General features: G+C 40.4%; 1 protein-coding gene across 1 annotated transcript in view; it reads left to right on the top strand.

The window, feature by feature from the left end:
* zcchc24 (zinc finger, CCHC domain containing 24) overlaps positions 1-20,529 on the top strand; it is a 38,124-nt gene that overhangs the window by 11,668 nt on the left and 5,927 nt on the right. Inside the window, exon 3 of the mRNA XM_003451959.5 lies at positions 17,102-17,266. Within this exon, the coding sequence (XP_003452007.1) occupies positions 17,102-17,266 (165 nt within the window). The remainder of the gene's footprint in view (positions 1-17,101; positions 17,267-20,529) is intronic.

Raw genomic sequence — 20,529 nt, forward strand, 5'->3', positions numbered from 1 at the left:
TGTGAGGCTGCGAGTGCTGGCACACTGGACTGAGTTTCGTGTCAAGAGATCAGGGACTGACACTGCTGGCTTTGTATCGCACTTGAATGGGCACCTTAGGGAGAGACCGTGGTTCTGAATGGGAGCTATTGGGGAAAACCCTAGCGGTGGGAATGGAGGCTGGTAATTAAGGCAGTCATTGTGTGTCTGTAGGATATGCTAGACGGAGAGGTCAGGAAGGCAGGCCTGTATTGTTCCCCCAGCAGGGCCCTCACTTCATCAGACTAGTGCGTCAGACTCAAGTATGTTTGGAGAGAGCCTTGGATCTTACAGAGAAGAAAAAAGGAGTACAACAACAAACCACACACAGCGAGTCCTATATAGTCTGTTTGTCTATATGTCAACACTTAGGGGCCTCTTCTGTGGTTTTCATTTTGTGACTGTTTTTTGCTCTCTGTGTCGTGAAGTTTGGGAGGCTATCCAGAAGCTGCAGCCTTGCCAGGGATCAGGACAGTGTTTGCAGATTAAACCAGAGTTGCGCTCAATAATGGGAAGCCATAGAGGTGTGTGTGTGTGTATGCATGTGTGTGTGTGCATCATTAGTAAGTTTTAAAAAATGTTTTGCACAAGGTAAAACAAATCAAAAAGATTCAAATAAGAATATAAAGTCACGTGAAGGCATAGAGCTTCAGAAAGCATGACCTCTATTAAATAACATCAAGTCATTTATAATATCAGAGATTTGTAATAAATTATGCATAAAATATAACATGGTGGTTTAATGCTTTTTAATTTATATTTGAAAAAAACCACAATAAAAGCTGCACATCCCTTCAGTATGTGTTACTGAATATAATAAAGATATAAAATGTTGCATGGTGTTTATTAAAGTAAGAAACCAGCGGAAAAACATCATCACAAAAAATTAGAAGCTGATTTATGTGAATTTGCAAAAACATTTGGTTGATGAAAGAGTCATCAAGGGAAATATTTTTTTTAATCATGATTATGTAGAGCACTGATGGACCTCAAATAACATGAGAGGCAAATATGAATGCTGACATATGAGCAGGTAATATGGGTCAACTAATCAGACTGCTCTAAATATGAAAACAGTCAAAACAGATATGAAAGAGGACACAGGTTTCTAGGGTATGAAGAACTGTGTTTCTGCTCGATTTACTTACTTTTTACCCCTTGTTTAATTATAGATCCAATGTCTTTACTTTAAAAAATATAATCCACATTTCATTTGGAAACTGTCTCTCTCGCCTTTCGCTATCAGTATGCGCTGCCCTGTAGTGTGCTGAGACGTTTCTGGCAGGGATGAGGGCTGGGGGAGGTGCACTATGGGAATGTTTTTACAGGGTGACCCCTGATCTTCCTTCCAGTCACAGCAAAGGCTCCGAAAAGGCCTTGTGTCTCTCTCTCTGCTTTAACACGCGCTCAGTCAGGTTAGCAAAGCAAAAGACTGGGAGCGAGTGCAGACTCCCTGCTAAACAGATAAGGCTTATCAGGGATGTGTGGTGTCAGACGGATTTTTTCTGTTTCATAGCAGACATTAAAAACCTGTGCCTCTGTGAAAAAGCATACAAACAAAAAACGGTCGAGATATTTTAGTTTTGAGAAGTTATATTGGAAAGAGCCTTTCATAGTCAGAGCATTTAGAAACCATATAGGGCCATAGGTCCAATATAGCATTGCCACCAAGTGACACTGAGATTAGCAACACACGTGTACGGTATATCCGGCAGAGTGACTCTCAAAAATACAGTCTACAGAGGAACATGCAAACAAATGCAGCCACGTACAGAAAATGCAGGTGACACATGCAGCATATGCACAGACAGCAGTAGCAAGAACCTCCTCCTGCAAGCAGATGGCAATATTTTGTGCACCTCTGTATGCACCAGTGTGCGACCCAACCTGCTCTTGTCATTCACGGACTGGTAATATAACGCTGCTGTGCAGCTGCACAGCTTGTTGAATGTAGCGGGGCTGTGGCTACGTCCAAGGCTAGCAGAGGGTAAAGGGGAAATTCACACCCGTGGCCTCACTTATCAAAAGCCCTTAACGCCTAGTAAATATGGCATATGTAAGTTTAGGAGTAGCGTAAAGTTATATTATGTGTGTGAAATGAGGCGTCTTGCATGTCAAGCAGATGTGTTGATGATCCTGCGCCATTGGCTTGAAGCGGGACAGATCCCAAAGCCCAGTTGGCTTGTTCTTGTGTTTTCTATGAACGAAGCATGAAGAAAGAGAAAAAGCACCCTGTCAAAACCATCAGCTTTAAAACAACAGCGTGTTACTGGTATAACTCAAAACACCCACATGCTTGGCTATCAGGGGTATTCATTAGTCATCCAGCAACATGTCACTGAGATCCTTTGGCCGATTAGTTGTGGAAATCTAGGAATCTGGGAATGGGGTTTTGGCAGAGAGTGCGCTGGCATCATGATATGCCTCTGCAGCTGTCTTGGACATGAATGACATGGGTCTGCTTCTCAGGAGAACAGTTTAGACATGCATATGCACAAACATACACAAACATGCTATAGTCGCTGTAGTGACTAAAGGAAGCGTGAAGTTTAGAGTAAAATTTCATGTTGTGTGGGAGATTTTTACCATTGAAATCAACTGCTTACCACAACACAACCTCCTCCGCTTTATCAAAGCAATCACAAATTGCAGGTCACTGAATGTAATTTGCAAGCAATAACATTATTAGAGATGACTAAGCTGAGATTTGTTGCGATCTGTATCAACAGATCAGAATATCATGCTTCCGACTTTGCCAATTTGGTTTCACAATACGGTTACTGAGGGCTTAATTGCCTCTGGAACTAAATTATGTTTTAGGATCCTTCTGCTAAGTTAAGCCACTCACAAAAATATGTTGTTCAAAGGCTGAAAAACACGAATGTCTGCAGGTAATTTAAAAAAAACAAAAAGCTAATCTAGTTCATCTGGTGAAAGATGCTCTCCTGTGGGGATGTTTTTTATTATGCCATATTTTTATTGCTGCCAGTATTTCATTGTTTTAGTTTTTTTTTTATTATTTTAAAGAGACAAATGTAAGTAGAATTGAAAACACGATCATTTTACGATCTAGTATATTGTTCATGTTCAAATGTGTCAAGAATTTCTTGGTGGGCAGTAATGACATTTCAAAATCCAAAACGCCTCAGCTTTTGCTTTCTGGAAAAGTCTCGGCACTTATCTACATGACTGCAAGCTGTGGGATGTTTCATATTTGGTGCAGCTGTCTTGATTTACCTTTTCCCCTGTGTGATATGTCAGCCTGTCATAGAACAGACTAAACATAAGCAAAATGCCTTGTAGTGTTACGGGACTTCTCAAGAAAATGTGAGAAAATGTTAAATCAAGGTACATGTTCTGTTTTAAGGTTATATTATAAAAAGCAGCTTTCGTGTGTCTTCTGTGCTTCGCTCTCTTCCAGTAGGAACACAGACGTACAGTGCAGAAGTCTACAAAACACACACAAAGACACATACACACACAGCGCTCACACAGTTACTCTGCCAAAGCAGAGGCCATTTCCAAGAATGAACTATTCTGGCGCCTCCACGGGTCTCGAAATGGACTTGTGGTTATATTTTAAAACAGTTGGAGTGGCTCTCCTCTCAAATTTTTCCCTGGATATGACGGTAACAAACGCATTTATGAAAATTTTGGCGGTTAAACCCTGAAACCCTAAAGAGCAGTGTCACCATCTCACACTTGAAAATATTCAGCATCTTGTCATTTTAAATGCATTGCTGTACACCTTATATAGACTGCACTGCTGATATATATTTTTTTAACTGTTCCAGGTCGATGTGGGGTTATGATCCTTTTAGGAAAAGATTACAGCTTTAAAATAGCCGTGGATTTGATTATAGCCGAGGACTTGGTTGTATATCAACATTGTTATGGCTCCTTTCCACATACCACATGTTTTACTTTTCTCCGTGCTCTGCTGTCTTTGCTGCTTTCCTCACACTTGAAGGTGAGTAAGCGAGGCAAAAGACCCTATGACAGCACAAATGCCTCCTAGGGCATATTTAGACCTCGAAACACCAGGATGTGCTATTGTGAGTAAACCCCTTTTTATAGTGTAATGAATGGCGAGGGCATATCCGAATAGCTGAAATAAAGAGCTTGTATAATATGAAACCTTTTTAAGAATAGCACTGTGACCCACATGGGTGCAGAGCAGGTTTAGATGAGTGGCTGATGACTGTGACTGTGATGGTAAACTTGGAGAAGTCATATCTAGTGAGCTCACATACCTTTTGCTAACTTAGTTATGCTAGAAGCTATGTTAGAAAACGCATTGTTGCTTTGTCAGCAACTTTATATTCAAGTGCAAATGTTTTATTTAAATATGCAGTCTTATTAAGATTGAGATCTAGTTTTCAGTAGCGACCTGCGTACAAAAAACATACAAAAATTGAGACAGACAGCCACATAATAAAACGACACATTATACATGATCACAAACTAAGAATAACATGTGCAAAAGTAGCTTCTTAATTTTTGTAACACATTGTATTTATAGGCAGCGAAGTATTTAAAACCAGTTTATTTAAAATTCAATGTACATTAAAGGTTTAAAACAATCATCTTTTAATTGTTAGTACCAAAACACAAAAATAGTCACCTCAAAGCCTTATATTCTAAGATAAAGACCCTACAATAATACTGAGAAATCAGACGGCCCCCTATGAGCAAGCAATTGGTGACTGTGGGAAGGAAAAACTCTCTTTTAACAGGAAGAAACCTCACACTCCTCACAGTGTTACTGGAGGTCAAGGCAAGGCCACCTAGATTAAGTATCTGGTCGGACAGCATCTAAAATTTTTACGATTTTTAGGACCGAGTATGATAACCTCAGTTTTATCTGAATTTAAAAGTAGGAAATTGGATATAGATAAAGCTGGGTATCATCTGCATGTAAATATATGCTTTCTCCTACTAGTGCCTAAAATCTGTATATTGTTTTCACCCAGCACAAGGTAGCTTATTGGGAAAAAATGCTGTATCAAAAGCTGTCCTCTTGTTGCTATAAGTAGCAACAAGAGGTACCCAAGTAACCTATTAGTAAATGAAGAAATCGCTGTACGCATGCCTATCTTAACAACTGTCTAACATCCGATCCATGATCTACAAACTTGTATTTCTTTGTGTATTCCTAGGGACCTGATTAAATTCAGTGCTGGGTTTGAAGTTGTTCAGATGTGTTGGTTTCATTGTCAGAATCTTTTCTGCTCAGCAATAAATGGGTAAATCTTTTATATCATAATCAAAGGCAGATGTATGCTGATGTCCCAGTTCAGATAGTATTGTGGCTACTGCAACCCCTGGCTGCAGTGAATAGTATGTGGACGATTCACGGAGCAGATGTTGTCTGATAAAAATCCGGATTAGACTTTTGTTTCTGGGGTAAAAAGAAATTGAATTTCTTGGCAATAATTTCATGGTTCAGGCTTTTAAGGGCTAAATGGCATTAGCTGTTTAAGGAACAGTTTTTTCTCTTGGTGTTTTGCTCTTTAGAAGTTGAGATGGTGAAAATTTATTTCAGAGAAATGAAATTAAAAAAAAATGCATTTGTATTATCAGATTATTATTAATTTAGCCATTGTGCGTGTTTACTTACAGATGCTTTTATTTTGAAAAGCAGTTTCTAAAACCCAACCACATGTTTATCCCACATCACTTTGAGCTTACATAACCCTGAGACAGAACCACACAAACAAATGAAAAAAGTGGCAATAGAAAAAAGCTTCTGATCAAACAAATCAAGCTGATTAACAATAACAAATCAGAAGATTGAATGAGAATGTTGGAAACAACTATTATATACTTCTTTGCATCATTTTGTAGGTGTGTAATTTCATTTCAGTAAATTATAGATTAAAAATGAGTATAATCCATTGTATGTAACTTATATAATATCAAAGTTGGCACAAACAAAATTAACAAAAAAAGGAGAGAAGGGAGAAACCATTGCATCCACGGTTTTAATATGTATCATCAGAAGGACAACTTATTATCTGTAAAAGTTTCATTTATCATCCGAACCCTCTGATTTGTGAACCAGCAAACACAACCTTATTGTCATAATGTGTTTGTGTTAACTTGTTTTTCAGGATGACCACATGCTTGGTGGTATAAGAAGTTTGAGTGAACCAAAGTGTATCCGACTGAAGTTAGGTGATGTGTAATGCTGTGGTTTATATTTAGAGACAGCTGTAGAAGATAAGAATGCTTATCTCAGCAGTTGTAGATGTGGGGCTGTGAAACTACAATGTGGTTACTAGGCAGATACAAGCCCCTGTGATTATACTCAACAAAGCATTGTTAAGGTGGTTTTGCTTGAAATTTTCCACTAAATATGTGCCTCAAAAGTCACACGTGCACTTTTGTTGAGTAAACTCAGTATATTACAAGCTTGATTATTGGCTCTTTGGCATGAGTAAAGCTAAATTAAGTCAAAGGTGGATTCATAGTGAAAAATTCTATCTTCATATAGGCTTTCTTTTGTGGTGTAACCGCTTCAACTAAACCCGGGTGTAGTTTGAGGTGTATACACAGTGAAGTACATAACCATCAAAGTGTGAGGTTTTGTGTTTGAAGGCACCATGAATGACATTTTTAAAATTTTGGCTGTACTGAAAATAGTCAGACCCCACGATTAATAGATATATGTTGAGGAAATATTTCCTTGTCATGTTTCGGTGAAGAATCGGGCGCGATTGATCCTTTGATCTTGCTTGATGTTTCACAGAGGAGAACCAGTTCTCAGGTTTAAACCACATCCAGGTTCCTGCCTCCCTCCTCCCCCCCGCAGCAAGCTTTCATCAAACCACTGAGACTAGCACGCTAACTGAAACCACATTAAAGCAATTAGAAGTCTTATCAGAAATGCTACGCTTAATGACCAAACCAAACAAAAACCCTGAAAGACTCAAAGCAAACATTGCGGACTGAACCCCATCCGCTGTATCTGTAAATCTATCTCTTTCTGAGCTCCAGCCAAACTAAATAGAGATCCTGAGACGAGGACACAAAAGCAGACACACACGCAGACGTATGCGCACGGACACACTCGCGCACGGGCTCGGGTCTGGTCTTCTCTGTTGCTCGCTGAACGATGTCCTGTGGGATGCGGAGAAGGCAGAGCGGGGCTTGAGCTCCTCCGCTGCTCCTTTGTTTACACTGATGGTTTCCAGATGCTAGGTAGTGATCGGAGCGCTACGGAACGCTGGGGAGCAGCCCAGCAGTTTAGGGTCTGTGCCAACAAGCTGGGATTAAGGCAGCTTTAACTTTGATACTTGAAAAAACACAGCTTTGTTTTGTAATAATTATGCAATTGTTTCCAATGGATGACAGAGTTTTTCTTTTTAAAAATGATTATAAATTATTCCTTTGCATGTGGCAGTCATAAATGGACGCGCTGTCTTCACTGAATGCAACAGCGCAACATGCAACGTACAATGATGTCTTAGGTCATTAAGTGTAATTATTAGTCACAATATGTAGACTTGGATTAATTGCATCTGACTGTAATTAACATATTTGTTTTACTCGGTAATTTGACTGCATGTTTCTTTAAACAGGCTCCAGCCAGGCGTTTCTTCTGATGCTGATTGCAAAGAGAGATTTTGCACCCTATAATTTTCCTCTACTTGTTTTTCTGGGGCAGCCTGAGTATATTGTTTGTATTCTATGTTGCCTTATTCGGGGAGGGGTGGGGATTGTTTTCATAAACAGAGGTGCATTGTGCCCTAGGGAGGGCAAATTTATCACTTAAACACCTGTTCCTCCTGTCACTTTGAGCCACTTTTCCTTACAGGCATTATAAAGAGACAGCTGCACCAGCAAAGGAGAGAGAGAGAGGTGAGAAAGATTGCAGGGGGGGAGAGAAAGAGAGAGAGAGAGGGAGAGATGCACGGAAAACAGTGGCTGTATTTAGAGCTTGTAGTGCATGGTGGGATTGATAAACAGTTCCCATAATGCACCTGACTGAGGTTCTGGCATGAAGTCGCGGCTGTTTAGTCCAGCAGCGGAAACAGCCAATAAAAAAATGCTTGTTCTGTGTGCAGTGGGACACAGCTGAGGTGGGGACAGTGTCATTCTTGTGAGAGTCTTGGAGCAGTGGCCATCTGCACGCCCTCACTTGGCTCTGAGTTCTGACTGACATGGTGACGACTGCATCCTCAGATCTTTATTCTTTAGTTGCTGTGATGTTAGACAATGCGGGTAGTGATGGTCGAAGCAGATGAAATGGTTTAACTAAGACACGGGGAAGTGAGACGAGTCAAAGAGTACCGCTCTGATTTCCTCCTTTGTTTTTCTAGGTACATGTGGATAGAAATACCACTTAAGAAAATGCAGCGTGTGAAAGTATGAAACTTTAACTGAATAGTTTCCATGTTTCACATATGACTTGCTTTGATGTGGTCAGCCCAAACCAAATGGCGCAAAAAAACTGTTTTTGTCAGAATTATTTTCACCCGAGGAACCCGACAAATGTTTTGCTTTTCTTCCTCTTCTGGTGTGGTTTTACAAACAACCTTAGGCTCTTCCTTTTAAATGTGAATGGGAAGCTTATGTTATGAATCACTGACCTGTCTGCATCTCGGGGATCATTTTAACTCTGTGGTGTGTTAATGGTATCATCAAATCATACCAAAGAATCTCACACAATGAACTCCCTTGTAAGGGAGAGGCTTGGCTTTGTTTGTTTGTTTCTATGTTTTAAGAGTTATGTTAGATAATCATTACCTATTAAAAACAATAGCTGATAACTTGAGACGCACCAACTGTGAAATTACAGTACTGTGCAAAATTCTTTAGACTCATTTCTTTATATTTTGCTTGGAAAGTTAAAAACAGGTGGAGCAGTTGATTGAAACATATGCAGACATAATTGTAAATACAGTATATTAAACAATATAGATGGAGAAGGAAGCAAAATATAAATAAATAACGGGTCATTTGTCACAGTTGCACTGTATTTGCTGTATTACTTTACTAATATTTAGTACTTTACTACTTCACTAAAGCCTGATTGATATATCAGTAAGGCCAATATATCAGCCGATATTAGCTATTTAACAATATATTAGTATTGAGATTTATGATGACTGATAAATATAAATTTAAGAAGTAAAGAAGAGATAGAAGAAACACCCTTTAACCATGTTATGAATATTGATGTTGCATAGTTTGTCCACCAGGGGGCACTCTGCAACGTCCTTCTTGGCAACACATGTTTGGAACGCCACTAGCCCTTTTCCACTAGCACCTACTCAGTTTGACTTGACTCGACTCAGTTTTTAGGGTTTACTTTTTTAGTACCTGCTCTATCGGGGTTCCAAGCGAGCCGAGTCTCTGTTTCGTTGTTTGTGTCGCATAAAAATGACGTCACTGGACCTTCAGCCGGGTTGCCAAGTACATTGAGGTGGTACTCAAATGTAATGGAAAACGACCAAAAGTAAGTAGAGTCAAGTTGACCTGAGTCGACCCGAGAAGCTAATAGTGGAAGCGAGGCTAAATACAACAACCAGATCTGAGAACAAACAAGTCACTCTGGATATAAAACAAGATTACTTTTAAATTGGATTGCCTTGTCATAGTAAGGACTCATAAGTTGCTGCTTATAACAAATATTTGGGATGTCAGTTTCTGTTTTGTGCGTCTGGAAAAAAAAAATATCGGCCCATATATCGGCTTTTTAATGCACTAAATATCGGTATCGGTCACAGAGGAATCTGTCAGACTTTTTACGTCGCTGAAGTGAAGAACAAACTTTAAGTCTTGTTCACATATAAAGGAATTTGCTCGTTGTCACCTATCACTTTTTAAAAACAGTTGGTTGTTGTTTCAGGTTATGGCTGTTTTGGTAACCTTCTTTCATACTTCCCACCCTGCCTTATGTCGTACAGCAGTATTTTTTGCTCTTCAGTATCTCAGCTCAGTTCAAACTAGTTTAACTCGGTGCCCTTTTTGCTTTGCTTTAATGGATATTTCACCTGCCATTCAAACTGCTGAATTTTATTGATATTTTGTGGTCTCTCGCTGCTCGCTGCTATAGTCTCTTACTGTCTAGTTAAGCCGTTGTCTGCGGACTGATAATGTAGGAAATCCGACTCAAGGTTAATGTCTCCTCCAATATGTTGAGAAAGTACGCAATCGCCACAACCTTGAAAGGAGACGTCTTTAGCATGATTCCTTTTTATGTTTGGTTTGGAAAGGACGTCTAATATTAAACCAAAGGTAACCTGAAGGAGGATTAATGGTTCAGTGTACAGTCTGGTGTCTGTCCACTCCCCATTGCTCTCAGCAAGGAATGTAAGATCAACACAAATGCAAGGTCAACTTTAGGCTTCAGACGGTGGTCAGGACCACATTTTTCCAGCAGTCAGTAATATAAGACATCTTTTAGAGATTTACAATGGATCAGAATTTCAGGATGGTTTTGTGGCAAAATGGTATTCAAACTGCAATTTCAGAGTCAGATGCCTGGGCTGCATACCTCTCTCCATTTCACAGTATCACCTGATTTACCCAGAAATTTTAAGACGTCTCATTAAATGTAGTCTAGACTGTGATTTCTTACTTAAACACACCTCTTAAAATTCAGCAATCTGCCTGTAATTGTGCTTCAGATCCATAATATTGTTCTCTCTGTTCAACTACACACGTGTGTAAGTGGCAGCACAGTGGTGCAGCGGTTAGCACTGTCACCTCACAGCAACAGGGTTTGAACCACCTGACTTTTCAGTGTGGAGTCTGGATGTTCTTGCATGTGTCTGCGTGTCCTCCCGTATTCCACATCCATGCATGTTAGGTTAATTAGACACTATAAATTGGCTGCATTTCTCCACACGATAACGAGTAGAGTCCATCATAGTTTTGGCCGGCGCTACAGTGGTTAGTTAACGCTGTTTTGTCCCCCCCATCTCTCTCTCGCCCTCTCTCAGTCACTGAAATGTATGGCCTAATTGAAAGCAGAGCAGCAATTTTACGACAGCCCTCAGTGTTTCTCATGTTGCCCTTGCGGAGACCATCTGCTTTGGATTTAGATTTCCTCCTCCTCCGCCTCTCCTTCTCTCAGTTTCTTCTTCCGTTTTTCCACCCTCCTTTGAGGGACTGAATGGAGGGTCTCTCCAAAAAATCACGGGGCTTGTGGTTATTTGTCCACTTTCCTTCTTTTCCGTCAAGTTTTTTTTTTTGACCAGCAGGTTTTCAGGAGACGGAGGCCGCTTCGAATTCAACTGTGACGTCAGCTCCAGTGCTGATCTCGGTCTCTTGCGTGCCATTTTTTTGTCTCCCTCTTTGTTTTACTGTCTCTTGCACAGCTCTGTTTATTCCATTTAATGCACTTTGTGTGCTCATTAATTCTGTGATATTAGCCAAAGAATGATCTGTGCTCTTGTAGCAGAGCGAAACACTTGAGTGGGAGTAATGCAGGAAACCGAGACTTTCCAGTTACGTCTCAAGAGTGTATGAAAACCTGTGTGTGTGGAATTTGCCGAGAGTGTGTGTGTCTGTGCCGGGGTGTTAAAGGGAACAAGAAGAGGAAAAAGCATTAAATTAGGGCTTGCTCGTGCCTGTGTGTGGCCATGTTTTGTGTCAGAGAAAGTGGGTATCACGTGTGCATGCTTGGTTTAACAGTTCAATGACCCATAATGTGTATGTATGTGTGTGTGTGTGTGTGTGTATGTGCGCTGATCTGGACAAGAGGAGGATATGGTAAACTAGCTGTGGTTATGGAGCATCGCATCCTTGTCTAAGGCCACTGTCTTCCACACACACACACACACTGACCCTTATCTCGACACACAGGGCTATAGCCTTGCGGACTTAAACAAACACTAAGTAATATGACAAACACTGCTTGCAGCCTCCTAGCACGGATCCCCATCAGCCGATTCGCCTTTTCAAACCCTTGTTTCCACTTGACGGACACCTAAAATGCTCTAAATTGGTCAGATATGTCCATTTAGCTTTTAGCTTGTCACAAGCTTGAATGGTTTCAACTGTAGAGAGCAACGGAAAACAAAACACATCCTCCTGTGCAGGCTCATCTCCAGAGCGTTGCATGGTGTGATGACGCAATTCCATTAAATTAGTCATTGTATTGTGTCTGTTGTGGACAGTTTGTAAATGTTGTTTTAAAAGATTATTTTCCTGGAAATGGAGCTTAACTAAAACATTTTTGCTCAGTCATTAGTGTTTACATCAGTGAAAACTGATGTAAATAGAAGGACAGGCCCTGTATGTATGGAAGAAACCCAGCGCCTAATTCATTAATTAAACTCGTTTTTCGTCTAAGACCACCATGAGAGGCGGGCGAGTTACAATGGGCTGACAGCAGCTGACCACAATGTGAGTAATACTCAGATTTATGACTTCAAATGTCCAAATAAATTCTGAAGTACTTTGCAGTTGCACAAAACTGAATTCCAGACTGTGTGGAAGGCAGAAGTGATGAGAAATTGGTTCATTCACTGCTTTTTCACTCACTTTTTGCTCTTTTATCAACTTGATGTCCATATTGTTGTACAGACACAAGTTTCTTTGGTCATTTGTTTTTGTGTAATTAATTTTCTAATGAGAGGCTGAAAGGCAGAAGAAAACAAAAGCACTGAGATTTGAAGGGACAGAGCTGATTGCTTTGCAGAAGGAAGGCAAGAAAATGATTGGACAAGAGTGATGACTACAGAATTAAGTTTGACAGTGTGGCCAAGTGGAAGTCATGTAAAGAATAGGCTTCATCATATACAAAACAAAAACAAGCTTTTCTTCAATGCAAAGTATTATTTTTGTAAATGATGACTAAAATTTAGAAGTCACAGGATCTACTCTGTCACTGGAAAGAGGTACAGAATATGAACTGAAAATAAGCTGCTATACACCTGCCTTCACCTACCAAACAAAATGTTAGCATGTGGCTGTGAGTGTGCGTGCGACTATTTGCCTTTGCCGTTGTGCACGTGATGCACATGCATGAATGGACCAGCCGATCACCGGTCTGTGCTGAGAATGCTGATAAAATGGCTGATTCTTGACTGACTGATCCATCAGTACAACGATATTATTGTACACAGGTCCAAAACTAATAATTTTATTACTGATTTTTATTCATATTAATGAATTACTATTTTATTTAACCTAAAAAATGTAATACATTCAAAACAGACAACTTGTATTTATCAGGGACTTGTTAATATTGGACAAAAATTGCGATATCTTGCCTTTTTAAAATAAATCAGTCTGTATTGATATATATCAACAAAGGTTGTTAACTTTAATCAGCCATTTTAATCTGACGTTTTAGACTGTGCTTACTGGCATCATGTCTTTGACAATAAACTATCCTGTTACACGTGTGATATCACTGTGTCTTTATTTTTTGTTGTTTTTGGTATGGAACAAAGTAGCTGTGGCTGTAAAGCATGGCATTGTGCGTGTGCTAAAGGACAGCACTGCCTCGGGTGGTAAAAACAATTTATGGTATTGCCTGCCTTTGTGTGGACATGCTTCCAACATCATTTACAGTGCATGCTTTGCTGCTTCTTTCTCAGATTTTAAATAGCCAAAATGTCTCCACACCACCAAATTCCTCAGAACCTTCTTTTCAGCAGTGTCCTTGTCTTTTGAGCTGTTGTGTTCAGTAAGTTTTTCTTAACATTTTCTGTTGTTTGCCTTTTATAACGCTCACACACACCTAACCTACTGGTGTGCATGGCTGAAGTAGCCCAACCATTAGCACATATGCTGCTCCTCCTGTCTGTCCAAACATGGATGGAATGACAGCCATCGGCTTTAATATTGACCATGTTTTGTATTTCTATTGAGGAAACGTTATTTTATCTGTCTATCTATCTGTCCATTTTCTCACCTGCTTATCCAACTTAAGTTTGCAGGGCAGCTGATGCTTATTCTAGCTGACATAAGGCAAAAAGTTGGGTATACCCTTGACAGGATGCCAGTACTTCACAGGACTAACACCTCCGGCCTGTTTAGGACAAAACTAACAAGCATGTTTTTGGTCTGTTGGAGGAAAAACACACAGGCACAGAGAGAACAAGCATACTCTGCACAGAAAGGACCTCAGGCGACCATGAGATTCAAAGCAGAATCCATCGAGATGATGTGTGGCGCTTGCTATCAGCAAAGACAGATCTTCAGATCTTGATTTTGTGGAGACAAAAATGAAATTGACATAAAATGATTGTCAACAAATGAATAATATTATTTGGTTTCTATATTCTATGTGCATAATACAAGCATCTAAGCAATGATTGCGAAAAGAGTTTGAGCTAATCTGAGATGGCTCAGCTGCAGACAGAGAGCGCGATGTGCAGCCAAAGGTCAAAGCCGGGCCCTGGAAGCAGCATGGAGCAAGAGAGGAATGGTCATGAGGAGGATGAGTGCTGTTTCTGTCCTGCTGAGATCTGGCTACAGTGTTAGTGAGACTTTCTTTTTCTAACAAACAGCTGCACGAGGAAATTACCACTGATTATGTTCAGATTTCTAAATAAATCTGAATAACAAGGGGGTAAGGTAGAACCTCCTGGACAGTACACCTGGTACACTGATGAGTTTGTTTTTAAACTCAGAGTAGTCCGTCGTATTTTGTTGCGTGTGATAACGGTCAGTCTTGCCACAGCTGGTTCTTGTGCTTTAAAATGAATTTTTAGAGTAAGAATGGCAGCCTGTTTATAGCTGGATTATATAACAGCTAGCTCATTTGGAGGAGAGCGTTCAAACAAAATGTTGCCATGGCATTGTCTTCAAGATTGCCCATTGATTGCATCAAGACAACGCTGTCACTGTATAGCGAGTGGTGTGGTGCGAGCCAGCAGAAGTCAGATTTTCCAGCCTGCATGCTGTCACAGTGGGAGATGCAAAGCTGACAGTGGCGTTGAGGTCATGCTGTTGAGGGGCCCGATTGAAGCACAGCCGCCATTACTTAGTATTGGCTCGCTGCTGCTGATGCAAAGTGCTGACGTCTGTTTGGAGAAGCCACATGCTCCTGATTAAAGTTCTTATTACTCATACATGGGCTAGGACAAAATAAGAGAAAACCAGGAATACTGATTGTACCCCCTCCTCCTCTCATTCTTGGTACCCCTTACCCCCCTTCCATCTATTCCAGAATCTGCAAGCAATGTTAAAGTTATGATGAAAACAATCTGCAGTCGTGCAGGGAATCAAGAGTGGACTGGACAGGTCTGATTTCAAGTAAAAGGCGCAGCATTTCTTAACTTCCTGGAAAGCTGCCAGCAGTTTCATGCGTTGCGTGAGGCTTACTTCTGCCTGTTGGGTCAGACTTTCATGAGAAAACATCTTTTTTAGGTTTTAAATGAAATAAAGGACTTCCTTGGTATTCTATTTACAGTGTTTACTTCCCAAAACGAAGATATTTGTTTACCCAGATAGCCCACTCCTAGCCTGATTATGACTATCACTTGTTCTTGGATGAGTCTTTCTTTTTATTTCAGTGATGGAGCTTTAAATTGATAATGACAAGTTCTGACAAAGTTACTAATCAGCATACATGTGGGTTTCTTTTGGCAAATGTCTCGCAGTCATTGCAGACATGCTTTTAGAGGAAAAATTTGTCTGTTTTCCCATTGCTGCTATAGTGGCTTAAATAAAGTTGCCAACATGAAGTCATAGAGGCGGCTCCCTGAGAAAGAACTGCCCTCGGGCTTGCGCTTTTTCATGGCTGACTGACTGTTCGTAATCATCTCCCTCACGAGAATCGTTGGGAGTAATTTAACGCAGATGTAATGAAAGTTAATGTCAATTACAAGACCGCAAACTGTGCCAAAACTGTTTGTAGGAGTGTCCTGTGTGATGAAGGTGGAAATATTTTAGCACAACAAGGATGGACACACCCTGCTGTCATCTCACCATCTCTTATCTATCCAGCTTCTGGACTGAAAGAAAAAAAACTGCATTTCTATTTTCTATCATTTTTTAACTACATAAAGATATGGGTCTCTGGGTCTGCAACGTAAACCTGCAATATATCTAATGCACAGCAGGGGGCTGCTCTTATGGTTGCAAAGAAGTCCAGCTGTGCAGAGAGCACAACCCTACTTGTAACTTGAATTATCTCCTCAGTAAACACTTGAACAAATTTATGGTTGTTGCTGCTTTCAAGTCCTATTACACGCAAGAAGATGTTTGTTTAGTTTACCTACAGAGTATGAAAAAAAGTGATGCAGTGTGCAAAAACCTGGCTAAAGTCCAATTTCTTTTTCTTTTTTTGCCACTTATTTTATCTGTCTTTGGTTATTTTCTATGAATTTTTAACTTGAAGATGCCAAGTGATGTCCGTTCTTTGAATTATTGTGGTTTAGCAACCACGATCAAACCACTGATTGATGACAATCCACACAGAGTTGAAAGCTTGCCAGCATCACTGAGACCTTTTTTTTTGGTTCGCAAACATATTTTTCCCTCAAGTGTTTCCACTTCTTTGTGCATTTAATCATGCCTGTTCTGATAGTTTCATAAAACTTCAGGAATTTGCTGACATTAGTGAGTCCTTATATTCATGCTGCGATTACTATTCCTTATATTGAGACGATGATCGTTATTCTCTCACTTATAAATTCCAAAACTGATGTGCACGTCAGGTTACGCCATAAGTTGTTGCGCTTACGACGCTGACGCATAAATCCCCTTTAACGAGGTACGTTTCGCTGGCCGACTGACCGGGTCGCACCCCTCTTCATGCGTGGCTGCACTGTGCAGGCGTTTTCCCCTGGCAGCTGAGAGATTTGCTGGAAGAGCCTCTGGGGAAAATAATGTGCTGATTAATCTCATCAGAAACTGTTTAATAAACTACATTTTTCAGACATAGTTTTAAAACACAGTGTCATTGCTTGGATGCTGTTGTGTGTGTTATATTTGGATGGCTTTTCCTGTGCTGCGTTACAAATAAATGGTTTGGTGCATGGCTACCATGTCACTGACAGGTCGATACCAGTCAGATCTACCCCTCCTCTTCTGGCTTCAGAATGAGGCTTTTAATATATGCAGCCAATAGCTTCCACATGTGCAAGCATCTTATTCACTTTGTTCTTTACAGGCCAGACCCAAAGGTGAAGGACTGACACCCTACCAAGGGAAGAAGAGATGCTTTGGAGAGTACAAGTGCCCTAAGTGTAAGAGGAAGTGGATGAGTGGCAACTCCTGGGCTAACATGGGACAAGAATGTATCAAATGCCACATCAACGTCTATCCACACAAACAGGTATGTAAGCCTGCATCACAGCACTCATGTCTTGAGAATTTGCAGTTAAGTTAAAAAAAAAAAAAAATCTTGCTCATAGACATCAGGCTTTGGTTTTCGTGTTGTTTTGATGATATTCCAGATGGCCTCATTACAGTAAAATAAAAATCCCACCACTAATAATTGCTTTGGTAATAAACCAGCATTGAAGAAACTAATGAAATTTCCTGACTGATAAAAGTTTGGAATTATTCACTGAATGCCATCAAATGCTAAAGCAAATATTTCTGTATTAATGGGTCTCAGACATAAACTAACTCAGAGGGAAGTCAGACTTCCAGCTGCAGAAATCCGTCTCACATTTAATAATAAGAGGGGAAAGCACATAAAGCAGGATTCTCTGGAGTGATTTTCCAAACAACACTCGAAGAGAAATCTGTTCAACTTAACCTCAAATAATCCTGGTAACCAGCTGGGTACGGAGCTGGAGAAAGAATCGTGTCAGTTTTATATTTATCCTCAACACTTCATCTTTTGATATGTATGCTTTTTCACATTCTTCCAATTCCACTTCCTGAAATAAAATTAGGATCGTTGCCTGCTTGAGGCCTGCTCATTCTCAGAATACCACAACTGTCCATGCTTTGCTCTGTTAACACGTGAAATGAAGCAGGAAAGGGACATTTTGTACATCTGTCGAGCATTAACGCCATTCTGAGCCTGAAATTTTATGCATAATTTATTAGAAATCTCTGAGATCTTAACCAAACAGCTTACCTGTAGTCATAACCACAGATTGAAATCTGCACACACTTTGCAAGAGTTCAAATGTGTCTTGGTAAAACCTGCTTTGTTCCACTGGTGAGAAACCCTCACTCTGCTCTGAGTCTTGTGGCAAAGCTGCACACAGGCAAGCAAATTCTCTGCATTTGCAATGTCACCCACTTAACATACCCCCCTCCCCTTTCCAACCCGGTCAACAGTTGAAACAGACCACTAACCTCTGTGTCCTTGAGTATCAAAGAGCTCAGCACAGCTCCTTCTCAGGCTGCGGATTCCCATAAATGAAAAGAATATGGATTTTCCAAACACATCCTCGAGTGTTCAAAATTTGGTCCTCTTTAATGTCATACAGACATGAACTTTCGACCCTTTTAAGATTTTAATTTGTACCCTTTTAGATGTCAAACTCATGTTTTTGTCACCCTCGCTTTACACAAAACAGACTCTCTCAGTCCGTCTCTTCTCTTGTAGCTGCAACAAAGCCAGTCAAAGCAATTAAACATGTAAGTCCTCAGCTACTGAAGTTAGATAATTATTCTTAAACTGAAGTGTTAAGCAGTTATTTTATATTTATATATTTAATATTATTTGTATTGCACATTTCTTGCCTAGTGTACTTTCCTGTTTTTCTGTTTTATCTGTTCCAATAAAGTCACACTTCAGATTTGGAAGTTTGTCATCTGTGACAGTAGGTCACTGGAAAAGGACAGAAAATGACCTTTGTTTATTTGTAAATGTTGCTGCCTCTAGCATCTTAAATTCTCTTGAAATATTGTGATATAATTGTGAGGTTTTATTACCCACCACTTTTGGTCACGCCCAATGACAATCATAGCATCTTCAGTTCAGCCATCTTTCTTTTTGTCAGCACCACTGCCTCCAAACCCATCCATCAGCAGGGGTCACTACCGTCTTGTAAACCTTCCCTTTCGCTGTTAATGCTGCCTATATGTCACAAATCACTCCTGGCACTCGTCTCCACCCACTTCACACCACCTGCATTCCCTTCCTCACCTCTCTTGTGTACTGTCTGTTCCTTTGAATGGTTGACCCCAGGTAACCCCAGGTTTAAACTCATCCACCTCCACTACCTCTACTCCTTACAGCTTCACTCACACTGATGTCTAAATCCACATCTCGATGCAGAATTTGGTTACACCTGGCTTGGTTTCCCCCCTCGGATCATTTACCGCTTAGATTCAGAGAAATAACCTGCCATTATCCTTTAATTACATAATATTACATTTAACTGACCAGTATTTCTGGCGCCGACTAGCAAAGGCAGCAAGGTTTTCACATCTAGTCAACTAGTCACGCATATCATTAGTACATTTTGCAACATCTAGTGTTTTACATGCGCTGCTGTCATCCTAGATAGAAGATAGGGAGCTAACAGCTAGTACAAACTGCAGTACTTAACTTGTGCCGCTTTTCCACTAGTACCTACTCTAATCTACTCGACTCAGCTCTACTTGGTTTCAGTTGTTTTGCATTACGATTGAGCACCACCTCAGTGTGGGTGGAATCGTTATAGCAAGGTGGCCCAAAAGTCATGCTGCTCTGATTCTGTCGTCACTCACCAAGCACAAAAATCTGCACTTTGTTGTTGGACCATGGCATTACTTTGTGCGTAGCCATTTTCCTCAGTGCTGGGTTTCAAAAATGGCGGATTTGATTCTTTTGAAGGAGTTGCTCTCGTGACTCATCCACTGACATACAGTCAGCTGATGTTGCATTTTCATCTCGGCAGCTTGCTTGAAACCCCGGCCAAGTAGGTATTGAACGAATACCTGGTACCAGGTACTCTGACCTAATGGAAAACCCTATAAACCAAGTCAAGTCGAGCTGCGTTGGTGCTAGTGGAAAGGGGCATTTGAAGGTCTGAGAGTTACCACTGCGTCAGCAAGCCTCCAGGTCTTTTGGTTTTGCCACCTGAAGTTGTGACCATAGACAATATAAATGATAGATTTATGTTCTGGGTCTGAAAAGTGAAGAAAATGTGCAAGTGCTTTAAAGGTGGATTATTTCTAATGGCTAGCAAGAGGTTAGTCCATCTTCTTCTCTACCAAGGCTTACCTTGTGATTGGAAGGTCAGTATCAATTAAGCATGTAATGTCCCTGTCCCACAATCAGATCGTGTCCTTCTTCATCTTCTCTGGATTCAAAACACCAAGATGGTTACAGCCAAAATGCTCACGTCGAGCATTCACGATCCAACTTCATCTACCAGTGGGTAACACTACGGTGGCAACATGCATTTGTTATATACAGTGTGTGTGTTGAGGTTTCTCACACGACATCACACAAGTTCATCCAATCTGCCACATTGGATGCGATATGATGCATCCACCGGTTGCTAAGAAAAAATATGTATTTCCTGACGGTTGTTGCTAGCAGATTGCTATGTTAGCCTTTAGTTTTTCATGTTTATGATCCCAACTTTCAAGCCAAGTGATAGTAAAATTTGCAAAAAAGTGACAGAAACTAGAAATGGAGAACAT

Source organism: Oreochromis niloticus, linkage group LG13 (assembly GCF_001858045.2).
Source record: "Oreochromis niloticus isolate F11D_XX linkage group LG13, O_niloticus_UMD_NMBU, whole genome shotgun sequence".
NCBI classification, from domain to species: domain Eukaryota; kingdom Metazoa; phylum Chordata; class Actinopteri; order Cichliformes; family Cichlidae; genus Oreochromis; species Oreochromis niloticus.